The sequence below is a fragment of the Pelobates fuscus genome, chromosome 1 (genome assembly GCF_036172605.1).
Source record: "Pelobates fuscus isolate aPelFus1 chromosome 1, aPelFus1.pri, whole genome shotgun sequence".
Lineage (NCBI taxonomy): Eukaryota > Metazoa > Chordata > Amphibia > Anura > Pelobatidae > Pelobates > Pelobates fuscus.
The window spans coordinates 22,907,983-22,931,772 of NC_086317.1; the positions used below are offsets into that span (position 1 = coordinate 22,907,983).

A 23,790-nucleotide genomic window follows, 5' to 3' on the forward strand; every position below is an offset into this window, starting at 1 on the left:
ATTTATAATTTGGTTTATACAACTTCATGTTAGTTGTTTACTCTAATGATTCATCACTGCACCAGCTTCATAAACTATCCTATAACTCAAAAATGATCCCTTTATGGGTCATAACAGCTTTTAAACGAGTTTGAAATTAGACAGTTTGCAAGTCATTCATATCAATGTTTGTTTGTAAATCTGCCAGTCAGTGAGACTCCCATGGTCCCACATAAAAGACAATTTTCAATCCTCATTCCAGAGTAGAACACTCTCTTTGTTTTACAAATTTCTATTTGAGACAGAGTGGGAGGGGGGATGGGGTCAGCTGTTTGGGTAAAGAGGGACCATGGCTACACAGAGCCTTGCTATACTCTGGTAGTGGGGGGACACAGCAGGCACCCCCAGGTGTTATGGTCTCCTGAGCTAGCAGGGGGCAGTGGTTACCTAGACAGGGAGCCAGTTAGTAACTGTTTATCGTTACTGAGTGCATTCCATTGGGGGAGGAGATGGCAGGGAGGTGTCTGCCCATTTGGGAGGGGTGAGAAGCACTGTCACCCTTGCTGGGGGGAGGGTGCAGGTTTCTGTATGGTGGTGAAGTTTCACTGAGGCGCTGTTGATGCTGTGGGGGGTGGCAGGTGACTAAGTGGATCATCATTAGTGTTTAGGGGGGTCCTCCCAGGTAAAGGAGCCACACTACTAACTACAAACTCCAGGTGGGACTACAAGTCGAGAGAGCTACCCTCTAGGGTGCAAGGAGCTCCCCAGCAGTCCACCATGATCTTTTTACAGCTGGTGCTGTGTACCTGCCTGCTTACAGGTAAGTGTTTATTTACCCACTGTTATATGTCAGTTAGAGGGAGGGGATCTGTATCTCCCCTTTCTAAGCCCGGTGGGGGGAAGGGGCAAATGGGATATATATTTTTGAGTGAGCTCTTCCTCTGAGCAATGCGCATGCGCAAGCACACCTCTAGCAGGTGAAACGCAGACAGGTGTATGTGCTCTCAGGTATGAGGATTGTAACACACTGAGCGCTGACTGCAGCTGGAGGGAACACTGGATACATGACGTTCTAGAATGCCATGCCATCATGGGAGATTTAGGCTCCTGTACATGGAGTGTCAAAGGCTTGCCTACAAATTCTAGCTTGTTTTATGTTTGTATTTTATATACATGGTGGCCAAGCAGAAGCTCTAGAGATTGTAACAGGGATTTAAATAGGAAGGTCACTAAAGTGTGGTATCAAAGTACAGTTGAATATTAGGCCAAACTGAAAAAAAACTTTTTTTTTTTTCTCCAAATTTGACTATTTAGGTCTAAATATAAAATACACTTTGGGTTCTAACAATTCTCTGATTACAGAATAACCCAGTTGTAGTAATATAGGGTGGTGATAGGTCAAGGTTGTAGGACAGTGATGGTGAACAATGACACTAATTGTATCTTTCAAATGTAAAGTATCTCTGCTCTTATCCTGACCAAAGATCAGTTTGAACAGCTTTGCTAAGTACTTCACCCTAAAGAATTTGCATAATGGCGGCTGTTGTCCATTATAACTGTAAACACAAGAAGTAGTGGTTATGGTGCCAGGCATGCCGTGGTGCAGTCCCATGGTAAGTCCATTGTTAGTGTGTTTGACTTGCCAATGGTTTCCGCTGGGGGTAGGAATGCAGGATCAGGATTGGATGAGAGTGCCCAGCTGACTGTTTGCCAGTGTGTGCGGTCCTACGTTTTAATGGCATCACCTGTTGGAGGAAAGCTGAATGTGATGGATGCAACATAGGCCCCTGGTGAAACCTAGGTATGTTACTGAAATGATTGGACATCTTACTGTGGGGTGGTGACAAGGCACCTCTGGTACCATAACCACTACAGGGGGCTGAATTGGGTACGGTGATCGCAATGTTCCTTTTAAAAGGGCAACAGTATCGCTATTGTAACTCTATTAACTATAATGCCTTGTGTTATTATACTATTTGAACCCTCTCACTATTCACAAAAGTGTTGATTCTCAGGAATTCAAGCAGAATAATTCACTAAAGTGAATTTCTCATTTCAGGCCAAAATAGTCGAACTGGAAATAGAATTGACTTTGAGATGGTGGTCTAATTTAGCTACGTTGGCCTAAACTTTTATCTAACATTGAAAGCTACACACAAATCTTTCTTTGCCTTTGTTTCCTCTCGAATTTGGAGAAAGCCTGCACTATTTGTGGCTCTCATCACTAGTGGCAAACTATCAAAGACCCTACTGAAATGCCACAATACCCAGGGCTGAGATGAGCTCTTCTCGTACCTTTTGTAGATTTATTATTTATTTCCACCAAACATAACATTCCAAAATCAGGCCAAAGGCTCAGCTTTTGACTTGTCAAAATAACAGGAGATTTAGGAATCCCCCGACCGAATGTCCCCAACAATGGCTTCCTTGACACACATCACCTATAGATATTGATAAGCAGCACGTGAGACTAGTGATATGGTATGTAGAATTCATATGCTGCAGGTAGAAAATGAAGTCCGCAATCATTGATGAATTTTGGAAGTACCTAAACTTCGCTAACTGTTACTTGTAGGGCAGCACTTTCCTTGTGCATACGCGAGTCTACAGCATTGCAGTCTCTAGAGGATGCCGCGGGATCCTCTCTATATAAAGCCAGTTCCCTGCAGCCGTCACTGATGAAGGCTGCGGAGATTGACACTTCTAGACGGCGGTAGCTCTGCCAAGAAGTTTCTAGAGGTGTCCCACTTAGGAAAAATACAGAGATATAGTCAGCATATCTATTGACTCGGTTAGAATTTTCCGTGAAATTCCAGCACAGTTTCAGCACAAGATTCCAGCACAAGATTTTATATTTATGAAATATTAGTTTTTAGGTGGGGTGACCGTACTGCTTTTAACAAGAAGTGACAGATGTCCTAGAATTCATGCATGGCTATTTACTAAAGGGGTAATTGTTGGGAACAGGAAGTTTAAACAGAAAGTTTTGAATTTAAAATTTAAGGCGAGACTAGCCAAAGTAAAAACAGAACTGCATGAGAATTTTTTTGTAAATCAACTTTTTTGGCCTAAATGGCAACAGGGACTATATTTGATCTACAAAGCTTGTTGTAACTTTTTTTTACTTTTTCTCACCACTGTAAATATTGAGTTGTGAAAAATAAAGCCATGGGATAGGAAGGAGGAGCAGGGTGGGTAAAATGTGTTAAGACAAAAAAAAAAGAAGAAAAATGCCTATTGTGCATTTTAGAGAAGTTATGTTTGAAGCTACAAAGCGTAATCTGCTGGATTGTTAAGCAGTGAGTTATAATGAACAGTAAATTGAAAAATTCTATAATTGACTATTCTGCATTACTCACAGTTTAGTGAATGATCGCTATATCTATGATCTATGAGTGATACAGTACCTGGACATTACGTGGGTGGCAAATTATGTATATGTATTCACATGGAAGTTTCCATAAAATGTAGGTCAGACATTCTCCGTTCTTGGGAGCAAGATACTGGGTTTCTGTGTATTTTTAATGACGTGTGAATTTAATAAGAGGTTCTACATAAAACTGCCTATAAATCACTAAACCGCCGGAGGGAAGACACTGCTACGGGTCGGATCCTGATCTGCCAGGCCACACCAGCGTTGAAAGGGTTAGCCGAGGTGTGAAATAACCTGCATTTATCACAATACCAAGAACTAGACGGAAGGGGGTTATCCACTAAACAGGGAATTGGGTTAAACTGAAACCCAAATGTTACAATTCAGGCCAAAGTAGGTGATTTCTCCCTCTGAATTTGCCTATGAGCCTAATGATGTAGATGATCTCAAAATCCAAGTGTTCTGATACTTTTCGACCAATATTACCAGTATCAGATCAGTAAAGAAATGGCCTTATACCTTATGTTAAGCACTTGGCGATCACTATTCTGCTGAACAGGAGTCAGCAACACTTTGACCTCCAGTGTTTTGAGCAGTGGTGAGAAATGTAAAAGCTGAGGAGTCACCAGTAGAATGTGCCTAGAGATGTAACTGGTTTCCATGGTGATTGGCCCACTTTTAGCAGTTTGCACCATTGTTCAGAACATGACACTTTGATACGTTTTCCCAAACGAAAATGCTTGTCATTTCAACCACCTGTCCCTATAGGGGACTAATGGATAGCGGGCGAACCCATGGCATGATTGTGCCCCATTTGGTCTTTAAGGCGTTAAGGTCTGTTTATACATATATATATATATATATATATATATGTATATATATATATATATATATGTATATATGTGTGTGTGAGAGAAACAAGGGGGGAGGGGGGAGAGGGTTGGCTGCACTCACCTGAACATGCATAAATGGGGGTGCTGCTGGGGGTCAAATTATACAATACACAAGATCCAGCGCACTCACCTATCAGGTGAATGCGCTGGATCTTGTGTGTGTGTATATATATATATATATATATATATATATTATTGTTATTATTTATTTTTATTTTTTTTGTACATCCAACACTACTTAAAAGGGTCTCTATAGTGTTAGGCATACTTCGCATTGCCTGTACCTTTGGTAAATGTGGGGGCAAGTTCTGCTTGCCCGCGGCTAGTGTAAATAATTTTAGAAACTACCTGCCCGGCTACCGGTGCTGCATGTCCTGGGCGTCGGGCGATATAAATATATACATTCCTTTGAATTTAGAAACAATACCTCCCCTAACGCCAATTCAGAGACAAATCTGGAAATTATAACGTGTTGATTGTAATGTCGTTTGACTTGTTGCCTCGTGTTTGTTATACTTTTGTTTTTATTTTATAATCCACCATTTTCTATTGTACATTGCAATGCAATATGGTGGCACCATTGTACTTAAATAATAATTAAAATGAATTTAGACAGGGTTATTCTCTAAACCTCCAAAAACAGTCCCCCAAAAACATGCAATCTAAGCAAAACAGAAATATACATTGTGAATATAGCGCCGGTGTGGACTTGTCGACTTTTTCCAGATCACCTATTTTTGCCTCCGTTTTTCCATTGAGATTTTATTTATGAATACTCAGAGTTAAATGAATGACCTTGAAAGTATCTCTGTAATGACAAACCGCAGCACTGTTTCAGGCCGTTACCTACAGCCGATATTAGCAGTATAGTAAAACCCCATGTGGTTCAGTCGTTGCACACAGCCTGTGCTAGGAGGCCCTAATCTCTGTTATTAGAATAGAAAGACCTGTTGAACTGCTTTATTCCAGATCCTCCCTCTCTCCCTCTGTATTTCTGGTTTAGCTGGTGCCATGGAGTGTCATTGTAATTTCTAGATTTCCAGACACACAGGAACCAAGACATATGTTGGGCTTTATTCACTAAATTGGGAATAGTGAACAATTTATTCAGAAAAGTTTACATGTTTTAGAAACTTTTGTTAGTGTAACCCTTGTTAATAGTTCATTTCGGGCATTACTTTCAGGCCCCCCCCCTACCCCCTGTTTAAATGCAAAAGAAATCTTTAAAACTTATCTGAAAACCAGCGCCGCACGATGCTCACTGTGCTGGTTTTCGAGCCCCTCCTAATGTTGCGCTGTCCATTCACAGGTTTCTCATAGAGAAGCCTCTGATTGGACCGATTCACTTGCTCAGAGTGCGTGCGCATGCTCTGGGTTGGCGAGGGAAGAGCAGGAGAGCTCCAAATTGATTTACACCTGACAGTAGAGGGGTTAAACTTTGTACATACAAATTCCAGGCATCAAATCACTGAAGTGGTCATAGTGCCTAGAACTTTAAAGATTACTCCAGCCAGAATCACCACTTCAGCATAGTTACATCCCCAGTGTAACCGAGTGCCTGTACCCAGAGTGGTAACTCAGTCGTAGCTCTCTCATAGATCTCGCAAGGCAATCTTGTGTTATAGCTCTCACATACCCCCCCCCCCCCCCACCATTTTAAATGTCATGGTCTACTGAAATGGGAGTTTTTGCCTAAACTAGCGGAATTTATTATGATGAAAACTGTCCCTTTTTCGATTGCATTTAGAACACTTCAATAAATAGGATCAAAATGATTTTATAGAATTTTTGGTAAATATCCTCCAATATGTTTTAAAGGAGCACTATAGCTTAATATGTGACTTTGTTTTAGGCTGCAGGGAGGATCCCCATTCCAGTCTCCTGCACATTGTCACCTTTACCTGCAGGGATTTGCAAACCTCTTTGGGGGAAATTTATTAAGGTGATAAATTAATTTTTATCGTTCGTATTTATAAAATTGTTCTAAAATGGTATGGACGTATCCCGACCTAAATTCTGCCATTTTTAAAAGAAGTGTTTTGCTCTTCTGAATATTTCATTGTATGGCGATAGCTTAGTGATCAGCGATAGCCAACTAACAAAACATCGACTGAAGCTAAACCTGTTAATGGCCCTTTGTCTGTCATCAACCATTCCATGGAACCTGACTCGACATATTGACCAGAAATATTGCTATTTAGTATTGTCTGCTTTTAAACGTTACCTGATCATGAACTTCCTCTTCTGACTCGCAAGAATGATGTCACAAACCCTCACACTGCATGTGACAGCTGTCTAATTTTATAACTTATTAACTGCCCTGCGACAGTCCCGCTGTCTGATTGTATAACTTATTAACTGCCCTGCGACTGTCTGCTGTCTGATTGTATAACTTATTAACTGCCCTGCGACTGTCTGCTGTCTGATTGTATAACCTACTAACTGCCCTGCGACTGTCTGATTGTATAACTTATTAACTGCCCTGCGACTGTCCCGCTGTCTGATTGTATAACTTATTAACTGCCCTGCGACTGTCTGCTGTCTGATTGTATAACCTACTAACTGCCCTGCGACTGTCTGCTGTCTGATTGTATAACCTACTAACTGCTCTGCGACTGTCCCGCTGTCTGATTTTATAACTTATTAACTGCCCTGTGACAGTCCCGCTGTCTGATTGTATAACTTATTAACTGCCCTGCGACAGTCCCGCTGTCTGATTGTATAACTTATTAACTGCCCTGCGACTGTCTGCTGTCTGATTGTATAGCCTACTAACTGCTCTGCGACTGTCTGCTGTCTTATTGTATAAGCTACTAACTGCCCTGTGACTGTCTGCTGTCTGATTGTATAACTTATTAACTGCCCTGTGACTGTTTGCTGTCTGATTGTATAACTTATTAACTGCCCTGCGACTGTCTGCTGTCTGATTGTATAACCTACTAACTGCCCTGCGACTGTCTGCTGTCTGATTGTATAACTTATTAACTGCCCTGCGACTGTCTGCTGTCTGATTGTATAACTTATTAACTGCCCTGCGACTGTCTGCTGTCTGATTGTATAACTTATTAACTGCCCTGCGACTGTCTGCTGTCTGATTGTATAACTTATTAACTGCCCTGCGACTGTCCCACTGTCTGATTGTATAACTTATTAACTGCCCTGCGACTGTCCCACTGTCTGATTGTATAACTTATTAACTTCCCTGCAAGCTGTACTTATGGCCTTACAGTAAACTGTACTATACCCGTTGAATTAAAGTGATCAGTTTACTTTAATAACTTCACTGAATATGTCATTTATCATAAAGATACATTGTTTATTTCATTTCTTTAGGAGATGTTTTCATTGATGCCACCTTGAATGAATTCATTGATTTGTTGCAGAAACATGGGGAGAATATAAAGCATTAGATAATGTGTTGTTTTTTCCCCCCTCTTTCCTTTTTTTCTAGATAGATTAATATCAGATTTAGGATTTGCAGTAAATGAGACCGCTAAGTCAAAATATTTCTCCAATGGTGAATCATTTAGAAGAATATGGATTCATGTTAATGATTTTTATGCCCTCCATTCTATCTGTCTCTCTCTCTATAACATGATCTGCCTGTTATATCAACAGCTACCTCAGGTTTCCAAATAGTGTACTGCATGACAAAGACACTGCCGTGTGGGGGTCCAAGGACTCTGCTACCGTGTTTGAGATAGTGGGAGTTACACGCCCAGCACAGCAGGTGCTGCCCTTCAGCCCCCACCTCTCCAAACATTGGTATTCCAAAAAGTGGAACACCACTTGGCTGGGTCAAATGGGCAGTGCCAGTGAAGTGAACTACATAATTTGCCGCTCAAAGTGGTTTGTTCTCCCCAAGAATAATGCACGCCAGCTTGGTGTGAATGCACGCTATGCTCATTGCCCCAATGGCAGACCCAACTCAGGGTGGACCACGTATAGAGTGCTGTTACTGCGTTCTCAGCACGGACTTTGTGACCCTAGTGTAGTACGTGCAAGTGCGGCAGGACATTAAACGAAGATGTTCAACCTGGTGATCAAGGCTGGAATGGTGGGAGGTGAAGTAGATTTCAAAAGGCTTGTTACTACTATTGGACACTTTTATGAAGGTGTATTATTCTATGTGGTGTTAGCTTGACAAAGACCGAAACGGTGCTGTGTATGAGATGGTCCAATAAAGCTGCGTTAAATTTCAAAGTAGCGAGTGCCTGGAGCCTCTCTTTGGATGTGCTGGTCCTGGTTCACTCGCCCTGTGGTTCCATGGATGAGAGCGGTCCTGTCTCTTAATTCTGTAAATAATTTTAAAAGAAATACTGTAATATTAATAGAATTATCGTTCTCTAATATAAGCTACAGCGTAATCTCAGAATTCAGGAGACCCTGGATGATAAAATGCTTATTATGTGGTTTTACCAGCTGGATCATGTAGTAGAACGCTATACAGCATGGATGGTGACCTCATCTATGTAATTATTACCTGTGATGACCTGTGAATAATACTGCAGTGTTCACCTCCGTGCAATACTCGGGAGCTATTTCCTGGCAGAACCGGAATGGATGTAACCTAGTGTTGCCTGAAATTAGTGGGAGTTACTCTCCTGAGTTGAGAGCTGCTTCCCTAGACTGTAACTCTGAATAATCTCAGGCAGCAACGGGACACAGTGCTTCACAGTAAACCCCCCCCCCCCACCTCCCAAGCACTTAAATAAAACTCTAACACTAACTCTCGCCTAATAATCCAAGAAAAGTAATAAGATAAACAACAACTCCAAAGTAATTTTAATTTAACTTTAATCCGTCATCAAGGGATGGACCGGGCGACGTTTCAACCTGAAAGTAGTCTTAAAAATGTTTTCATTTTTTTTTTTTTTTTTTGTCCAGCCCTTTTCAGGTATAAAACGTTGCTAGGACCAATTCACTGCTTTTGGTTTTTTTGGGGTTTTTTTTTCTTACTTTTTTCCAGCGCCAAGACTCCCTCTGCTGCTTACTTCTCCTCCCCCTGCAGTGTAATGGAGGAGGAACCATGGTTCAATATAATGCACCTTGTAGAGGGGCACTGCGGACTTAATGCATTAAAGGATCACTATAGTGTCAGGAAAACAAACCCGTTTTCCTGACACTGTCTTCCTTGGGGGACCCTCACCCTCAGGGTCCCCCTCCCGTGGTGCTGAAGGGGTTAAGACCCCTTCAGCCACTTACCTTAATCCAGCGCCGGGCTCCCTCGGCACTGGTGACCTCTCCTCCCCCGCTGACGTCAGCTCCCGAGTGGAGCGGAATGCGCATGCGCGGCAAGTGCCGCTCGTGCATTCAAACTGTCTATAGGAAAGCATTTCTCATGGACGCTCTGCACGCTGGATGCAAATTTTCACTGAAACTGTTATGTTTAAATCCGAAGGGTTAAAACCTGAGGGACATTGCACCCAGACCACTTCAGTGAGCTAAAGAGGTCTGGGTGATTATTCATTTAAGAAAACATTAAATTAATGCTTTCTTATGGGGGTTTCCGCAGTTTCTCAGTAAGTGCCGTGGAAGTACCTCCAGGTACACTTTTTTAGGGGTGTGTTCTCATAGTGTATTATATAGTAAGCATATCCTTTTTCTGTACCTCCAGTTGCTGTCAGTTTAACAGCCACTATAGGCGTGTTAAACCCTCTTTATGTAAAACGTCAATGTTCTACCTTAATGGGTTAAACTAACAGGACCGCTGCACCCAGACCACCACATTGAGATGAACAGATCTGGGTGACTTAAGTGGTATTTTTAATATTGTTTTTTGGCATGGATGATTGCCTTGGGTTTTAGAAAAGGTTCTTGTCGAAAAACAAACAAACATAATATGTTACATTTTAAAATCCTTTTCTTTAAATTATGAATACATTCTTATGTAAATCTTTCATTTACAATCTTACTCCAACTGCAGATATCGGTTTCTTTGTTCTGTTATCAGCAATGTGTTATCGCCATTAAATAAAACATTATTTAGTAACTGTTTGCCTGCGATTAGAAGTAACACCGCGCGGTAGGCATATTTACTTTCCTTGTATGACAGGGACTCTGTTAGCCGGGGTGTATAGCGGGATACACAGCAACTTAGTACGTTATTACAGATATGACTGTTACATACAGTAAACGAACAGTCTGCACTGGAAGTATGAAATATCTTTTCCATGACTGAATGCATATTGGGGTTCTCTATGGTGTTTCTGTTTGAAACTAAATATTGTGGCTTGTACCTCCTTTTTTTTGACAGTTTTTATTTTTGCAAAGTTGAATAAGGGGGGGGGGGAGGGAATACAGAAATACAAAGGGAATGGGGATTGGGTCAAGTACACAATACATTTGCATTGTTCAGCATTGAGGGTTTACAGTCTTTGTGTTCAGAATTGCCGCCTCTCAGGAGGACGGTGTCCATTCTGGTGTGCGGTATTGTTACCCACAAAACAGTTGTACCTCCTTTTTTTTTTTTTTTTTTTTTTTTAATGGTGTCAGCATGTGATCAGGGCTCTCTTAAAGGCATAAAGTTCACTGAGATTCTCCTCGGTCAGTCCGGTCACTGAACTTCTGATATCAGAGGAGGAGCACGATGTGGGATAGATATGTAAATGAACAGTTTTATGTGAATTCTTCTTTATAGTCCTCTATCCAATCAATAGTCAGTTAAACATTTTAATATGCTTCACTCGTCCAAGACACACTTTATCTTAGTTATTGTCCCTTTAATGAGTAATATATATATATATATATATTCTAATTTTTTTTTTTATTCTTTATTTTTGTAGTGCACGTAAATAAGACAGGTAAGCTTGAGGTGCCCCAAAAGCAATCCTCAGGAGATTCCCACGCTTAACATGCGGGGTATACGATTAACTGGCACAATTTTTATATTTTATCAAGCTCAATTTAACGTTAAAGCATCAGTTGAAATGTAAGTATATCATGCAAACAGGTTTGGTTCATGCGTGAGTTAGGTTAGAGGCAATATAGATAGTACAGGTAGTGTAGTATAACGCTAGTGACAACATTCAGCTAATACATGTGTACCTGTTGATGTTGGTACTTGCACATTTTTATATTATGGGTTGATTCACGTAGATTTATACAATGGCGAACAAGCTAGGTACATATATCTAACTGCAAATCATTTGTCATGGCTAAGACTTTGCTAATTGTTAGTTAAATCGAAAACAAGCTTTGGCGTAGCGGAGACTTTGCACATTTTTAGTAAAACATAGATTCGAGTGGAGCATGCAACTGGTCTATCTCCGGCTGCTTAATCATGTGCTTGCAGAATGCTGCTTAAAGGACCACTCTAGGCACCCAGACCACTTCAGCTTAATGAAGTGGTCTGGGTGCCAGGTTATTTTAATTTTTTTAAAGGGCTACTAAAGTCACCAAAATAACTTTAGCTTAATGAAGCGGTTTTGGTGCATAGATCATGCCCCTGCAGTCTCACTGCTCAATTGTTTGCCATTTAGGAGTTAAATGACTTGTGTGTTATGTTTATGCAGCCCTAGCCACACCTCCCCTGGCTGTGACTCACACAGCCGGCTTTGCTATCAATCACCTCTTGTTCGCCATACAATATAAAATTGATGTACAGTGGTTGAGATTTTTTGAAAATGGCTGTGAATGAAAACCAAGTGGCAAAAGTTGGATTTGAATGCGGAAAAGTTACTCCAATTACCATGACCACTTCAACAGTTTGAAGTGGTCATGGTGTCTGTATGTGCAGCGTTTTGATTTGAAACTATGCATACACGGAGTTTAACCCCTCTTACTGGAGGATTTTTTTAAATGTTGATTTTTTTATTTTTATTTTTAGCTTAAAGGATCAGTATAGGGTCAGGAACACAAACATGTATTCCTGACCCTATAGTGTTAAAACTACCATCTAGCCCCCCTGGGCCCCTCATGCCTCCATAAATATAGCAAAATCTTACTGTATTCACGCCTGAAGCTGTAACTCTGCTTGTTTTTCTGAGGCAAACAGCATGCAGTGTGCTGACATCATCAGAGGTGGTAGCCTGATCCAATCACAGTGCTTCCCCATAGGATTGGCTCAGACTGACAAAGAGGCAGAGCCAGCATGAATCAAACACAGCCCTGGCCAATCAGCATCTCCTCATAGAGATGAATTGAATCAATGAATCTCTATGAGGAAAGTTCAGTGTCTGCATGCAGAGTGAGGAGACACTGAATGTTTGGATGCATTTTAGGCAGCCATGACCCAGGAAGGATCTCTAACAGCCATCTGAGGAGTGGCCAGTGAAGTTATCACTAGGCTGTAATGTAAACACTGCTTTTTCTCTGAAAGGACTGTGTTTACAGCAAAAAGCCTGAAGGTAATGATTCTACTCACCAGAACAAATGCAATAAGCTGTAGTTGTTCTGGTGACTATAGTGTCCCTTTAACTCTTTCACTTTGATATATAGTGGACAAGCACTATGGTTTATTGCAACAGGGGTATCAAAGTATTATTTATTTATTACTGGCATTTATAAAGCACCAACATATGTAGATGAAACCTGTGGTTTCTTTTAAAGGGACACTATAGTCACAGCTTAATGTAGTTGGTCTGGTGAGTATATCAGTATATGCAGGCATTTTCATGGCTACTGGAGGTGCTTCCTGGCTCAGGGCTGCACAACTCTCTGCATGGAGTCGCTGAATTTTCCTCAGAGATGCATTGATTCAATGTATCTCTATGATGAGGTGCTGATTGGTCAAAATGGCCACGTCTTATTGACGATTTTTAGCCAATCCAATCCCATGGGAAAGCATTGGATTGGCAAAAAATCGGCAATTCTGATGTCACCAAGGGGGGTGGGTCAGCGTCAACGGACCCTCGCGGTGCTGAAAATAAGGCGAGTTTTAACCTCTTCTAAGGGGAGTCAAGCCACCTAAATGGTGGGTTTAGCACTATAGGTGTCAGGATCGGGACAGGGATCCAACACGCAGAGTACAAACAGGTACAGGATACGTATACCGGACCTTAGAATGGCCGGACTAACGTACGGAGAATATAGAGAATAGTCAAAGACAAGCCGAGGTCGAGGGAACGAGAAGACAGGTAAGCGAGGAACAAGCCGGGTCAAGGGTAACAGAGATAAACAGAGTAAGTCAAACAAGCCGGGTCAGAACCAAAGGGATAACAGAAATACAAGAGCACTGTGTGACTAGGCAGACTAGAACCACGACAGGGCAATGAGCAAATGGGAGAAGCAAGTTTAAATACCCTGGCTCGGAAGGGTAAACACGCCTCCGACGAGTCCTGATTAGTCTCTGAAGGATTGAGTGACAGGTCATTCCGGGTTGGCGTCATGACGTCGGTTTCCGGACGTCATGCTAGAAAAGGAAGTGAGTCCCTCGCGGCCGGCGTTTACGTGACCGGATGGACCGCGAGGAACAGAGGAAACAGCCCGTCCAGACGGATGGACGTCTAAGTCTCTACCTCTCTCGGAGGTAGAGACTTCAGGTACCCTGACAATAGGGTCCGGACATTGTAAGCGTAAACATTTCCCCCAAAACACAGAGGTTGATGATGCTATATTGATACACGCAGTGCTTTCACCCTTCTCGTACCTCTATATCACTTCTTTTCTAAAGATATAGAATTTCTGGAGTGTCTAAAACTCCATTGAGAATGTTAAGATTTCCTTATTTATTTTTGATACACAAATTTTGGAAGAACTAGCAGCGGACATTACCGTTTGCTGTATTGTATCCAGGGGTGTATCCTGGTTTTGTGCTGCCCTAGGCAGGACAAAACTCAGGCGCCCCCCTCACCCCCCCCCCCCCCGCCACCCCCACCCAACCCTTCCCCCGCCTTCTAAATACACACACACTGACAGATACGCATCCATTAGCTAACTGTTAGCTAATGGATGCGTATCTGTCAGTGTGTGTGTGTGTGAGTGTATGAGTGTGTCTGTGTGTGAGTGTGTCTGTGTGTGAGTGTGTCTGTGTGTGAGTGTGTGAGTGTGTCTGTTAGCTGCTAACAGACACACTCACACACTCACTGACATACACACACTGACATACACACACTAACAGACACACACAGTCAGACACACACACACTCTAACAGACACACTCTCACACACACACACACTCTAACAGACAAACAGACACACACACACTAACACACACTCACACACACTAACAGACACACTCACACACACTAACAGACACACACAGTCAGACACACTCACACACACTCTCACACTCACTAACAGACACACTCACACACACTAACAGACACACACAGTCAGACACACTCACACACACTCTCACACTCACTAACAGACACACTCACACACACACAGTCAGACACACTCACACACACTAACAGACACACACACACACACACACTAACAGACACACACAGTCAGACACACTCACACACACTAACAGACACACACACACACACACACACACACACTAACAGACACACACACACACACACACTAACAGACACACACACACACACACACTAACAGACACACTCACTCACATTAACTCATTTTTTTTTTTTTTTATTTACCCCCCCAGCCTCCTTACCTTTGGGAATGCTGGGGGGGTTCTCCCTCTCCCTGGGGTCTAGTGGGGCTGCCGGTCGGGCTGCTGGGCTGGTTGCTGGGCGGGCGGCTGGCGAGGGAGCACTTCCTCTGAGCTGTCTGCTCAGCTCCCTCGCGCGCCGCAGAGTGAGGCTGGGAGGCGGAGCCGGAATATGACGTCATATTCCGGCTCCCAGCCTCACTCTGCGGCGCGCGAGGGAGCTGAGCAGACAGCTCAGAGGAAGTGCTCCCTCGCCAGCCGCCCGCCCGCCCGCCCAGCAACCAGCCCAGCAGCCACCAGCCCAGGATGTCTGTTAGCCGCAAGGCTAACAAGGCATTTGCCCTGGGCGTTTGGGGGCGGCTTTTTTTGCCGCCCCCTGGAAAATGCCGCCCAAGGCAAATGCCTTGTTTGCCTCGCGGCAAATACACCCCTGATTGTATCATTCGTATGTAAACACTGCTGACTGGCTGGAGAGACAAGCGTGCGCCACCTATCTGCAAAAATAGTAAACTACATGCTAATGTTATGTTTGTTTACAGTTAACTCTGACCATCTTCTTAATCATAGAATAAAGTAATAAACGCAGCTATCAGTAACCGGGTACAGCGAGTAAAACAAAATTTATAATTTTATATGAAACAGGGCTAATTGTTGGCTTGTCAAACCTAAGCCCAAATCACAAGCGTACGTGCCCGCAGTCCTACCCAACGCCGAAAAGTCGCTCATTGTTTTTGGGATCATTTTATTCAGCAAATATCGGCCTAACCCTTTATTACACCTATAATTTGGGAGGATTGACGTTCACTCCTGTATACATACGGTACATTTAGTCAGTCAGTATATTTTTACTGACTTGCTCCAAACTCCGTAACCCAAAAATTGGGTTCCAACTCCACAGCACGATTTTAATCACGTAGAAAAAAAGTGTTGTTTTTTTCCAGAATAACACAGGGTTTTTTTTATTTAGTAATGTCCAATTTGTAAGTGAATTAGAAAAAGTTGCTTAAAACAGACCAGTATAAATCACAAAAGTATATAATCACTATATATACACAACATAGAACGCCCACCTAAAACAGTGTGTCCTCTATACACCAACAGGAAGCAAATAAACAACCAAAATATAGGTGGAGTTTATATAAGAATGGTAGATATCCCCCCAAAATAGGAAAATGTTCCCACCTTGGTATTAGTCCAGATATGTATGAAAAGAATGAACTTGATGAATATTGTAAGGAAACACTTCACCCGCTAAATATAAATTGCACTCACAAGAATTTAGATAGTTTCAAGCCCATCAGAATGTATGGAGATAAATTCCTCTTCTGGCAAAGTATGTTCCAGCCTGTGACAAGAAACAGAAAGAAAGAGATCGTTCAGATGGTAAATATTAAAATGACGTAATTTATTAGATTGAATTTACAGGCTAACGATAAGCCAGCATATCTCAGCAAACAGCAGATATGGGTGGTGTAGATGAGACCAGGATAGAGTAATACAATGAATGGAGTTTCAAGACAAAAAAACAGAGCCTCTGTGCTGTAAATCCAACGCGTTTCGCCTGAGTAAACTGTGCTAGTGCTGATGGAAAGCTTTGTACATAAAAGTCAAAATAAACAAGACTTCACAAAGCACTAAACACATGTAATACACTTAATGTGTTAGTATGTGATATCAGATGCATATATATCCAATTTAATATAGAATATAAAAGGTAGACAGATATAACCCAGAGTGGAGAAAAAGAAAGAGAAAATGAAAATATGGGACGGAGATGGACTACAGAAACTGAAATTAAACTAGCCCTACTAAGTCAAAGTCTTGATTCAAACCATGTTTTAACGTTCTTAGATTGTAGATCCATTTGTCTTATTTTGTTATTCAGTGCTGTTCGTCTATCTCTCCCCCTCCAGTGTTTTTTTCTGCTACATCAATTCCGATAGCTAAAAAGGAATCCCGTGTGAAAAAAGGACCGGTGTTGCAGTGCTTGGGAACACTATGTTCAGTTTTGTTATTTTTTTACGTTGTAAAAATGCTCTGCCAATCTAGTATGGAGTTTTCATGTGGCTCCACATCTACATTGTAATAAATAGATGCAAAGGTGGTAGAGCATTGTATACATTTTCTTACAATGTATTCTTTTTTTGGTGTATGTGCCTTTTAAAGCTATACATTTTCCTTTTTTTGATGCTTACATGTGGAACATTTCCCACAACTAAAGTAACCTTTTAAATCAAACAATCTGGGAATTTTTTGTTTTTTTCTCTCTTTAAAAGACTCTGAGTTGATTTTTCAAGTTATCAGCTTTTTTTGTAGATAACTATCGGTTTATCTGGAACAACCTTGCCTAGTATTTAGTCTTTTTTCAATAATGCCTTTTTAAGATGTTTTCTATCGTTTTTGCTTGAGAATTACATTTTGTTATAAAGGCATATTTAATTTTTTTTAATTTTATTTTCTTCATTCTTTAAACTAGTTTTATTTTTGGATAATAGAGATTTCCTATCTTATGAGTCTACATATATTTCATCCCAATTAATTTTTTTCTGAATCATATCCTGTTTACAGATATCGTTCCTTAATGATAGAGACCTGTTCATGAAATACTTTTGTATCTGAACAATTTCTTTTTATACGTGTCATTTGGATCTTGGGTATATTTGTGAGCCAAGGTGGATAATGTAGACCGTTTCGGTTTATTGCCGTATTACAGTCAGTACTTTTGAAGAAAGTTGTTTTTTACTTTGTAGTGAATTTTTTGTTTACATATAAGGTTATATCTAGAAAATTAATTTGAGTCTTATCTATAACAGAAATAAAATTCTCCGGCTTTTTGTGGTTCCCTCCCATATAATTAACACATCATCGATGTAGCGCCGCCATAGGACAAGGTTGCCCCGCAAGCTTCGCCCAAATGTATATGTTAATGTTCCCAATGGGATAAAAGGTTGGGGCAAATCTCATTCTCATGGCGATACCACACAGCTGCAGAAAGAATACTGAGTCAAACCAAAAATAATTTCTGGATAACACAAAGTTGATACATTCAACCAAAAAATTGATCCAAATTAACTTTTCAGTTTGTTTTCCAGTTCAATCTGTTTTGGTATTTCATGAATGAATCTTTATAATTTTTTTTCTTTTTTTTTTTTTTTTTCTATTCACATACTGAAAACATGACAAAAACGTAATCTTCTACGAAGCGATACAACATAACCAAATATTTCCTCACCTTTATTTTTATTAGGTAAAGAATTAGAGATTGTTCTGGTTCTCTGTCCAATTTATGAGTGACAGTCATATTTAAGAAGTGACAAAGGCGCTTAACCCCTTAAGGACACATGACATGTGTGACATGTCATGATTCCCTTTTATTCCAAAAGTTTGGTCCTTAAGGGGTTAATTGTGTGTTTCTTGTTTCCAGCTGCAATTTTCTCCAGAAAATCCTGAAAATGAATGCTGCGGCCAGGCTTATCTCTCAACTTCCAGCTAAGATTAAGTCAAATAAGATTCTGATATGTGGGTAGCACAGGGTTTGAAAAGCCGGTCTAAGTATAACATGGCTTGTTCGATGTTCTCTTGGTTACTCAGCTTGATTCCTAATTAACCATTAGTCACTATATTCTTAATGGGTAAAATCCAAAGGTTTCTGAATGTAAGGGAACAGAAAATAGCAAGATAATAATGTCTGCAATTACTTTCTGAAATGAAAGTTAAAGTATAAGAAATATTTCGAGAACTTTTCTGTAACTACTGTTACATTGATGAAACGCGCTCAAAGGATTGAAGAACATCAGACAGACCAAGTGTGATCCCAGAACCAATAAACAAGTTAATTTGAGTCACAAGTCTGCGAAACGGGCAACTAACCTCCTATGAGACGCAAGCTCTGCCGAATGCAACTCTATGTGCAATGCTACAACATCAATTCAACAGTTCTAAGGAGATTGCGTGAAGCTGACCCACTGAGTGGTGTTACTGCGAAGATATGAAAAAAAATCAAATTGTTAATAGCAGAAAAGGAAACTGCCTGATTCTTCTATTGTAAAGAAACTAGGCATGTGTCCAGTGGACAATTTTTTTTTTTTTTTTTATATTTGGGACCGGTTGCAGGCTATTCGTTGTGAGGAAGTTGGGACACTTGACGACTGTGTTGTTGCCTCTGCCTAAACTGGTAGAAGTATCATTTTGTTCAGTTGCTTTTCTCTATAACGATCTTTACCAGATATTTAAGGTATATTCAAGGCAGCTGTACAGATTTAGTTTTTGCCTCACAAATAAAGTTGTTGTTTTTGACAGAATATTGCACAATAAGCCTGCCTCTTTTAGCCACACCCCCTTACTTCAGAAAAAGACCTCCTTGTTAAATGTATGTACACCGCTCAGCTGTGACAGTACTGAATGATCTGCACTACAAAGCAATTTGTATTAGAAGGAGAGGACACCCAGGGAGACATGTAGTAACGATATCACTACATGTTTATAGTTTGTCTGACTGTCTGCACACAGTATGTAAATTAACAGCACTCAGGGCCGGCGCTACCATAAGGCGGCCCAGGCGACCACCTTAGGGCGCACCGGCCCTGGGGGCGCAAAATAAGGCTGACCGGAAGGAGGGAAGCGCACTGCGCTCCCCTCCAACCGATGACCTATTGTAGCGTGGCCGAGCGCCCGGTTCTGCGGGTGTGCGAGGGAGCACTCTCCCATGTGTGCTTCCTCTTCAGCTCCCTCGCGCGCCGCATACTGATACCGGAGCCGGAAAATGACGTCATCTTCCGGTGCCGGCATCCCTACGCGGTGCGCGAGGGAGCTGAAGAGGAAGCACACATGGGAGAGTGCTCCCTCGCCCGCCCGCCCGCCAGCCAGCCAGGGAGCCAGCCAAGGAGCCCAGCAGCACCACTGGACCCCAGGGAATCCCTTCAGCACTCCAAAAAGGTAAGGAGGCTGGGGGATTAAATTAAAAAAAAAAAAACGTGTTAGTGTGTGTGTGTCTGCTAGTGTGTGTGTGTGTCTGCTAGTGAGTGTCAGTGTGTGTGTCTGCTAGTGTGTGTGTGTCTGCTAGTGTGTGTGTGTCTGCTAGTGTGTGTCAGTGAGTGTGTTACTGTGTGTGTATTAGTGAGTCTGTTTGATGTCTGTTAGTGAGTGTGTGTTTGTCAGTGAGTGTGTATGTATGTCTGTCGCTGAGTGTGTCTGTCAGTAAATGTGTGTGTCTGTTAGCTGGTGTGTATGCATCTGTTCGTGAGAGTGTGTGTGTGTGTCTTCAGCACTTACCTTTCTCTAGCGCCGGACTTCCTTGGCGCTGGGGATCCCTCCGCCTCTCAGCTCCGAATGCTCTTGCCGCGCACGCATTCAAACCGCCCATAGGAAAGCATTACTCAATGCTTTCCTATGGACGTTCAGTGTTTTAGAATAGCGGAAGCTCCTCTAGCGGCTGTCAGTGAGACATCCACTAGACGCTGGATTAACCCTCGGTGAAACATAGCAGTTTCTCTGAAACTGCTATGTTTTCAGCTGCAGGGTTAAAACTAGAGGGAACTGACACCCAGACCACTTCATTGAGCTGATGTGATCTGGGTGTCTGTAGTGGTCCTTTAATTGTGTGTGCATCTGCACGCCACTGCACCTACCCTGGTGTCTGCCGCAGGCTGTGTGGAGGGGGCGAGGATATGAATGACATCATATCCCTGCTCCCTGTGTACCACACAGCGCGGCTGGCGCCCTGTGATGGGGCTGGGCTGCAGGACAGGACTCCAAGGAGCCAGACGGCATGCATCCAGGGGACAAGATTGAACTGATGTAAGTATGTAATTGTGTATGTCTCTGTATGTGTGTATGTCTCTGTATGTATGTATGTATGTAGGCCTCTGTATGCCTGTATGGCTTTGTATGTATGTTTCTGTATGCGTGTATGTCTCTGTATGTACAAATGTATGTGTCTGTATGCCTGTATGTCCTTGTACGTATGTGTCTGTATGCCTGTATGTCTCTGTATACCTGTATATATGTATGTGTCTGTATGACGGTATGTCTCTGTATGCGTTTATGTCTTTGTATGCCTGTATGTATGTATGTGTCTGTATGCCTGGATGTCTCTGTATGTATGTTTCTGTATGTCTATGTATGTATGTATGTGTCTGTATGACGGTATGCCTCTGTATGTATGTCTATATGCCTGCATGTATGTGTCTGTATGTCTCTGTATGATTATTTCTGTGTTTGTATGAACCTTATTTTAAACGAGGGTTGGGGGCACCAAAATGCATCTTCGCCTGTGTAACTAAAAATCCTAGCACCGGTCCTGACAGCACTCATTCAGTGCTGTTAGTCTTTTTGGTATGATGGAGCTTAGATAAGGCGAAAAGCTTATGGTGCAGCTTTCTGTAATCGTTTATTTTCTGTGCAAAAACTATAAAGGTTTGAACATGAAAACAAAAACTCTAATTAAAAGTGGAAATACGTCTTTCTCTTTGGTTTCAGTGCTTCTCAATGGCAATTATTGTTGGCAGAACGTGGCAATTGCTGCTCGTTTACTGTATGTCCCAGTACATCTGTGTGAGAGGTTAACTGATTTTAAAGGATCACTATAGGGTCAGGAACACAAACATGTATTCCTGACCCTATAGTGTTAAAACCACCATCTAGCCCCCCTGGGCCCCTCATGCCTCCATAAATATAGCAAAATCTTACTGTATTCAAGCCTGAAGCTGTAGCTCTGCATGCTGTTTATTCAGAAGTGGTAGCCTGATCCAATCACAGTGCTTCCCCATAGGATTGGCTGAGACTGACAAAGAGGCAGATCAGGGGCAGAGCCAGCATGATTCAAACACAGCCCTGGCCAATCAGCATCTCCTCATAGAGATGAATTGAATCAATGAATCTCTATGAGGAAAGTTCAGTGTCTGCATACAGAGGGAGGAGACACTGAATGTTTGGATGCATTTTAGGCAGCCGTGACCCAGGAAGGATCTCTAACAGCCATCTGAGGAGTGGCCAGTGAAGTTATCCCTAGGCTGTAATGTAAACACTGCATTTTCTCTGAAAAGACAGTGTTTACAGCAAAAAGCCTGAAGGGAATGATTCTACTCACCAGAACAATTCAATAAGCTGTAGTTGTTCTGGTGACTATAGTCTCCCTTTAACTCTTTCAATTATAAAATGCAGGGGGGAAACATTGTTATCTAACAAATGAAATAATTATTTATCCTTTAAGCAACGACTTAATCCCAGTCCTGCTCTATCACCCACTAATATTTACCAAAAAAAATAGTACTCCATCATTAACTAATGTGTACACAATAATAGAGCTCCATCATTTGCTAATGTGTTCGCAATAATAGAGCTCCATCATTTGCTAATGTGTACGCAATAATAGAGCTCCATCATTTGCTAATGTGTACACAATAATAGAGCTCCATCATTCGCTAATGTGTTCGCAATAATAGAGCTCCATCATTCGCTAATGTGTACGCAATAATAGAGCTCCATCATTTGCTAATGTGTACGCAATAATAGAGCTCCATCATCCGCTAATGTGTACGCAATAATAGAGCTCCATTATTCGCTAATGTCTACGCAATAATAGAGCTCCATCATTTGCTAATGCTAATTTGATTTTTGTTAAATTGTAGTCGTCCTGGGCAATTTTATTTATAAATGGGTTTAGCAGTTCGTAATATATTCTGATTATTTTTTACATTTATTTTTATTCCAGGATGTCTGTCTATTCAGGTCTCCGTGCAGGACACCGAGCGATACACCATGTTGTTCTCAACTATTATTCTCAAATGTGATTACAGCACCTCTGCTCTAATGCAAGATGTGTCCGTCACCTGGCGTTTTAAGTCCTTCTGCAAAGACCCAATATTTGATTATTACTCTGCTGGTAAGTTCTGCCTTCATTATATACAGAGTTTGCAAGCTGTTGCCTTGAAATATTAGGACGTTGACCATACTAGACATTACCTCCTCTTCTCCACCCACAGTGTACTGATATTCACACAAATTATGTTGGTGTATTATTTAGAGGGTATGTGAGTACGTGTTCAGTTATGGTTGCTAGACTACTTAAGTTGTCTTTTGGAGTGAAGGATTCTTGCTGGGTAATTTGTTTTGCAGTAATTGTAGAGATGTGAATATCGTGATTGGTTTGGGGACTCAGGGGGTAAAGATTGTGGTCAAGCCGTGCTTGTATGACTTCTTTGAGAGAAAATGTCTGATTTTTGGGGATGTGTGTTCTTAAGATTATTTGTGTTTCTCTCGTCTAGGTATCTGGTTTGGTAACTGTCTGATCATAGGATCAGGCTTGGCAGAGGTAGCAAATCATGGGATGTTTTGGGCTGATGGATTAAAAGATGCAAATAAAGAATCGTTATTGGAAGAATCTGGAGATTATATAGAAATATGAATGTATCACAGTATACAAAAAAAAACTACAATTATCGTAAAAAATAAATAAAATAAAATTGTATATAATGACAGTATAAAAGACTGAAGTACACTGCTTAAAACCATAAATATATTTGAAATTATAAGTAAAAGTTTTTGTAATTTGGTGCCATTGATTCTAACATTTGATCCGGACATCTGTTATCTGTGTCAGATGAAACACAGGTTTGTATTAAAATCTGGAGGAGGCTTCGCACTATCTGCTGATTCCAACGTCATCTGAGATCACTGTTAAAGGAACACTATAGTCACCTAAATTACTTTAGCTAAATAAATCAGTTTTAGTGTATAGATCATTCCCCTGCAATTTCACTGCTCAATTCACTGTCATTTAGGAGTTAAATCACTTTGTTTCTGTTTATGCAGCCCTAGCCACACCTCCCCTTGCTATGATTGACAGAGCCTGCATGAAAAAAAAACTGGTTTCACTTTCAAACAGATGTAATTTCCCTTAAATAATTGTATCTCAATCTCTAAATTGAACTTTAATCACATACAGGAGGCTCTTGCAGGGTCTAGCAAGGTATTAACATAGC

At 41.4% G+C, this 23,790-nt stretch overlaps 1 protein-coding gene across 1 annotated transcript in view; it reads left to right on the forward strand.

Moving 5' to 3' along the window:
• Nucleotides 1–558: 558 nt before the first annotated feature.
• ILDR1 (immunoglobulin like domain containing receptor 1) overlaps nucleotides 559–23,790 on the forward strand; it is a 42,789-nt gene continuing 19,557 nt past the window's right edge. Inside the window, exons 1-2 of the mRNA XM_063446633.1 lie at nucleotides 559–799; nucleotides 22,521–22,691. Coding sequence (XP_063302703.1) covers nucleotides 757–799; nucleotides 22,521–22,691 — 214 coding nt within the window. The 5' untranslated portion in view covers nucleotides 559–756. The remainder of the gene's footprint in view (nucleotides 800–22,520; nucleotides 22,692–23,790) is intronic.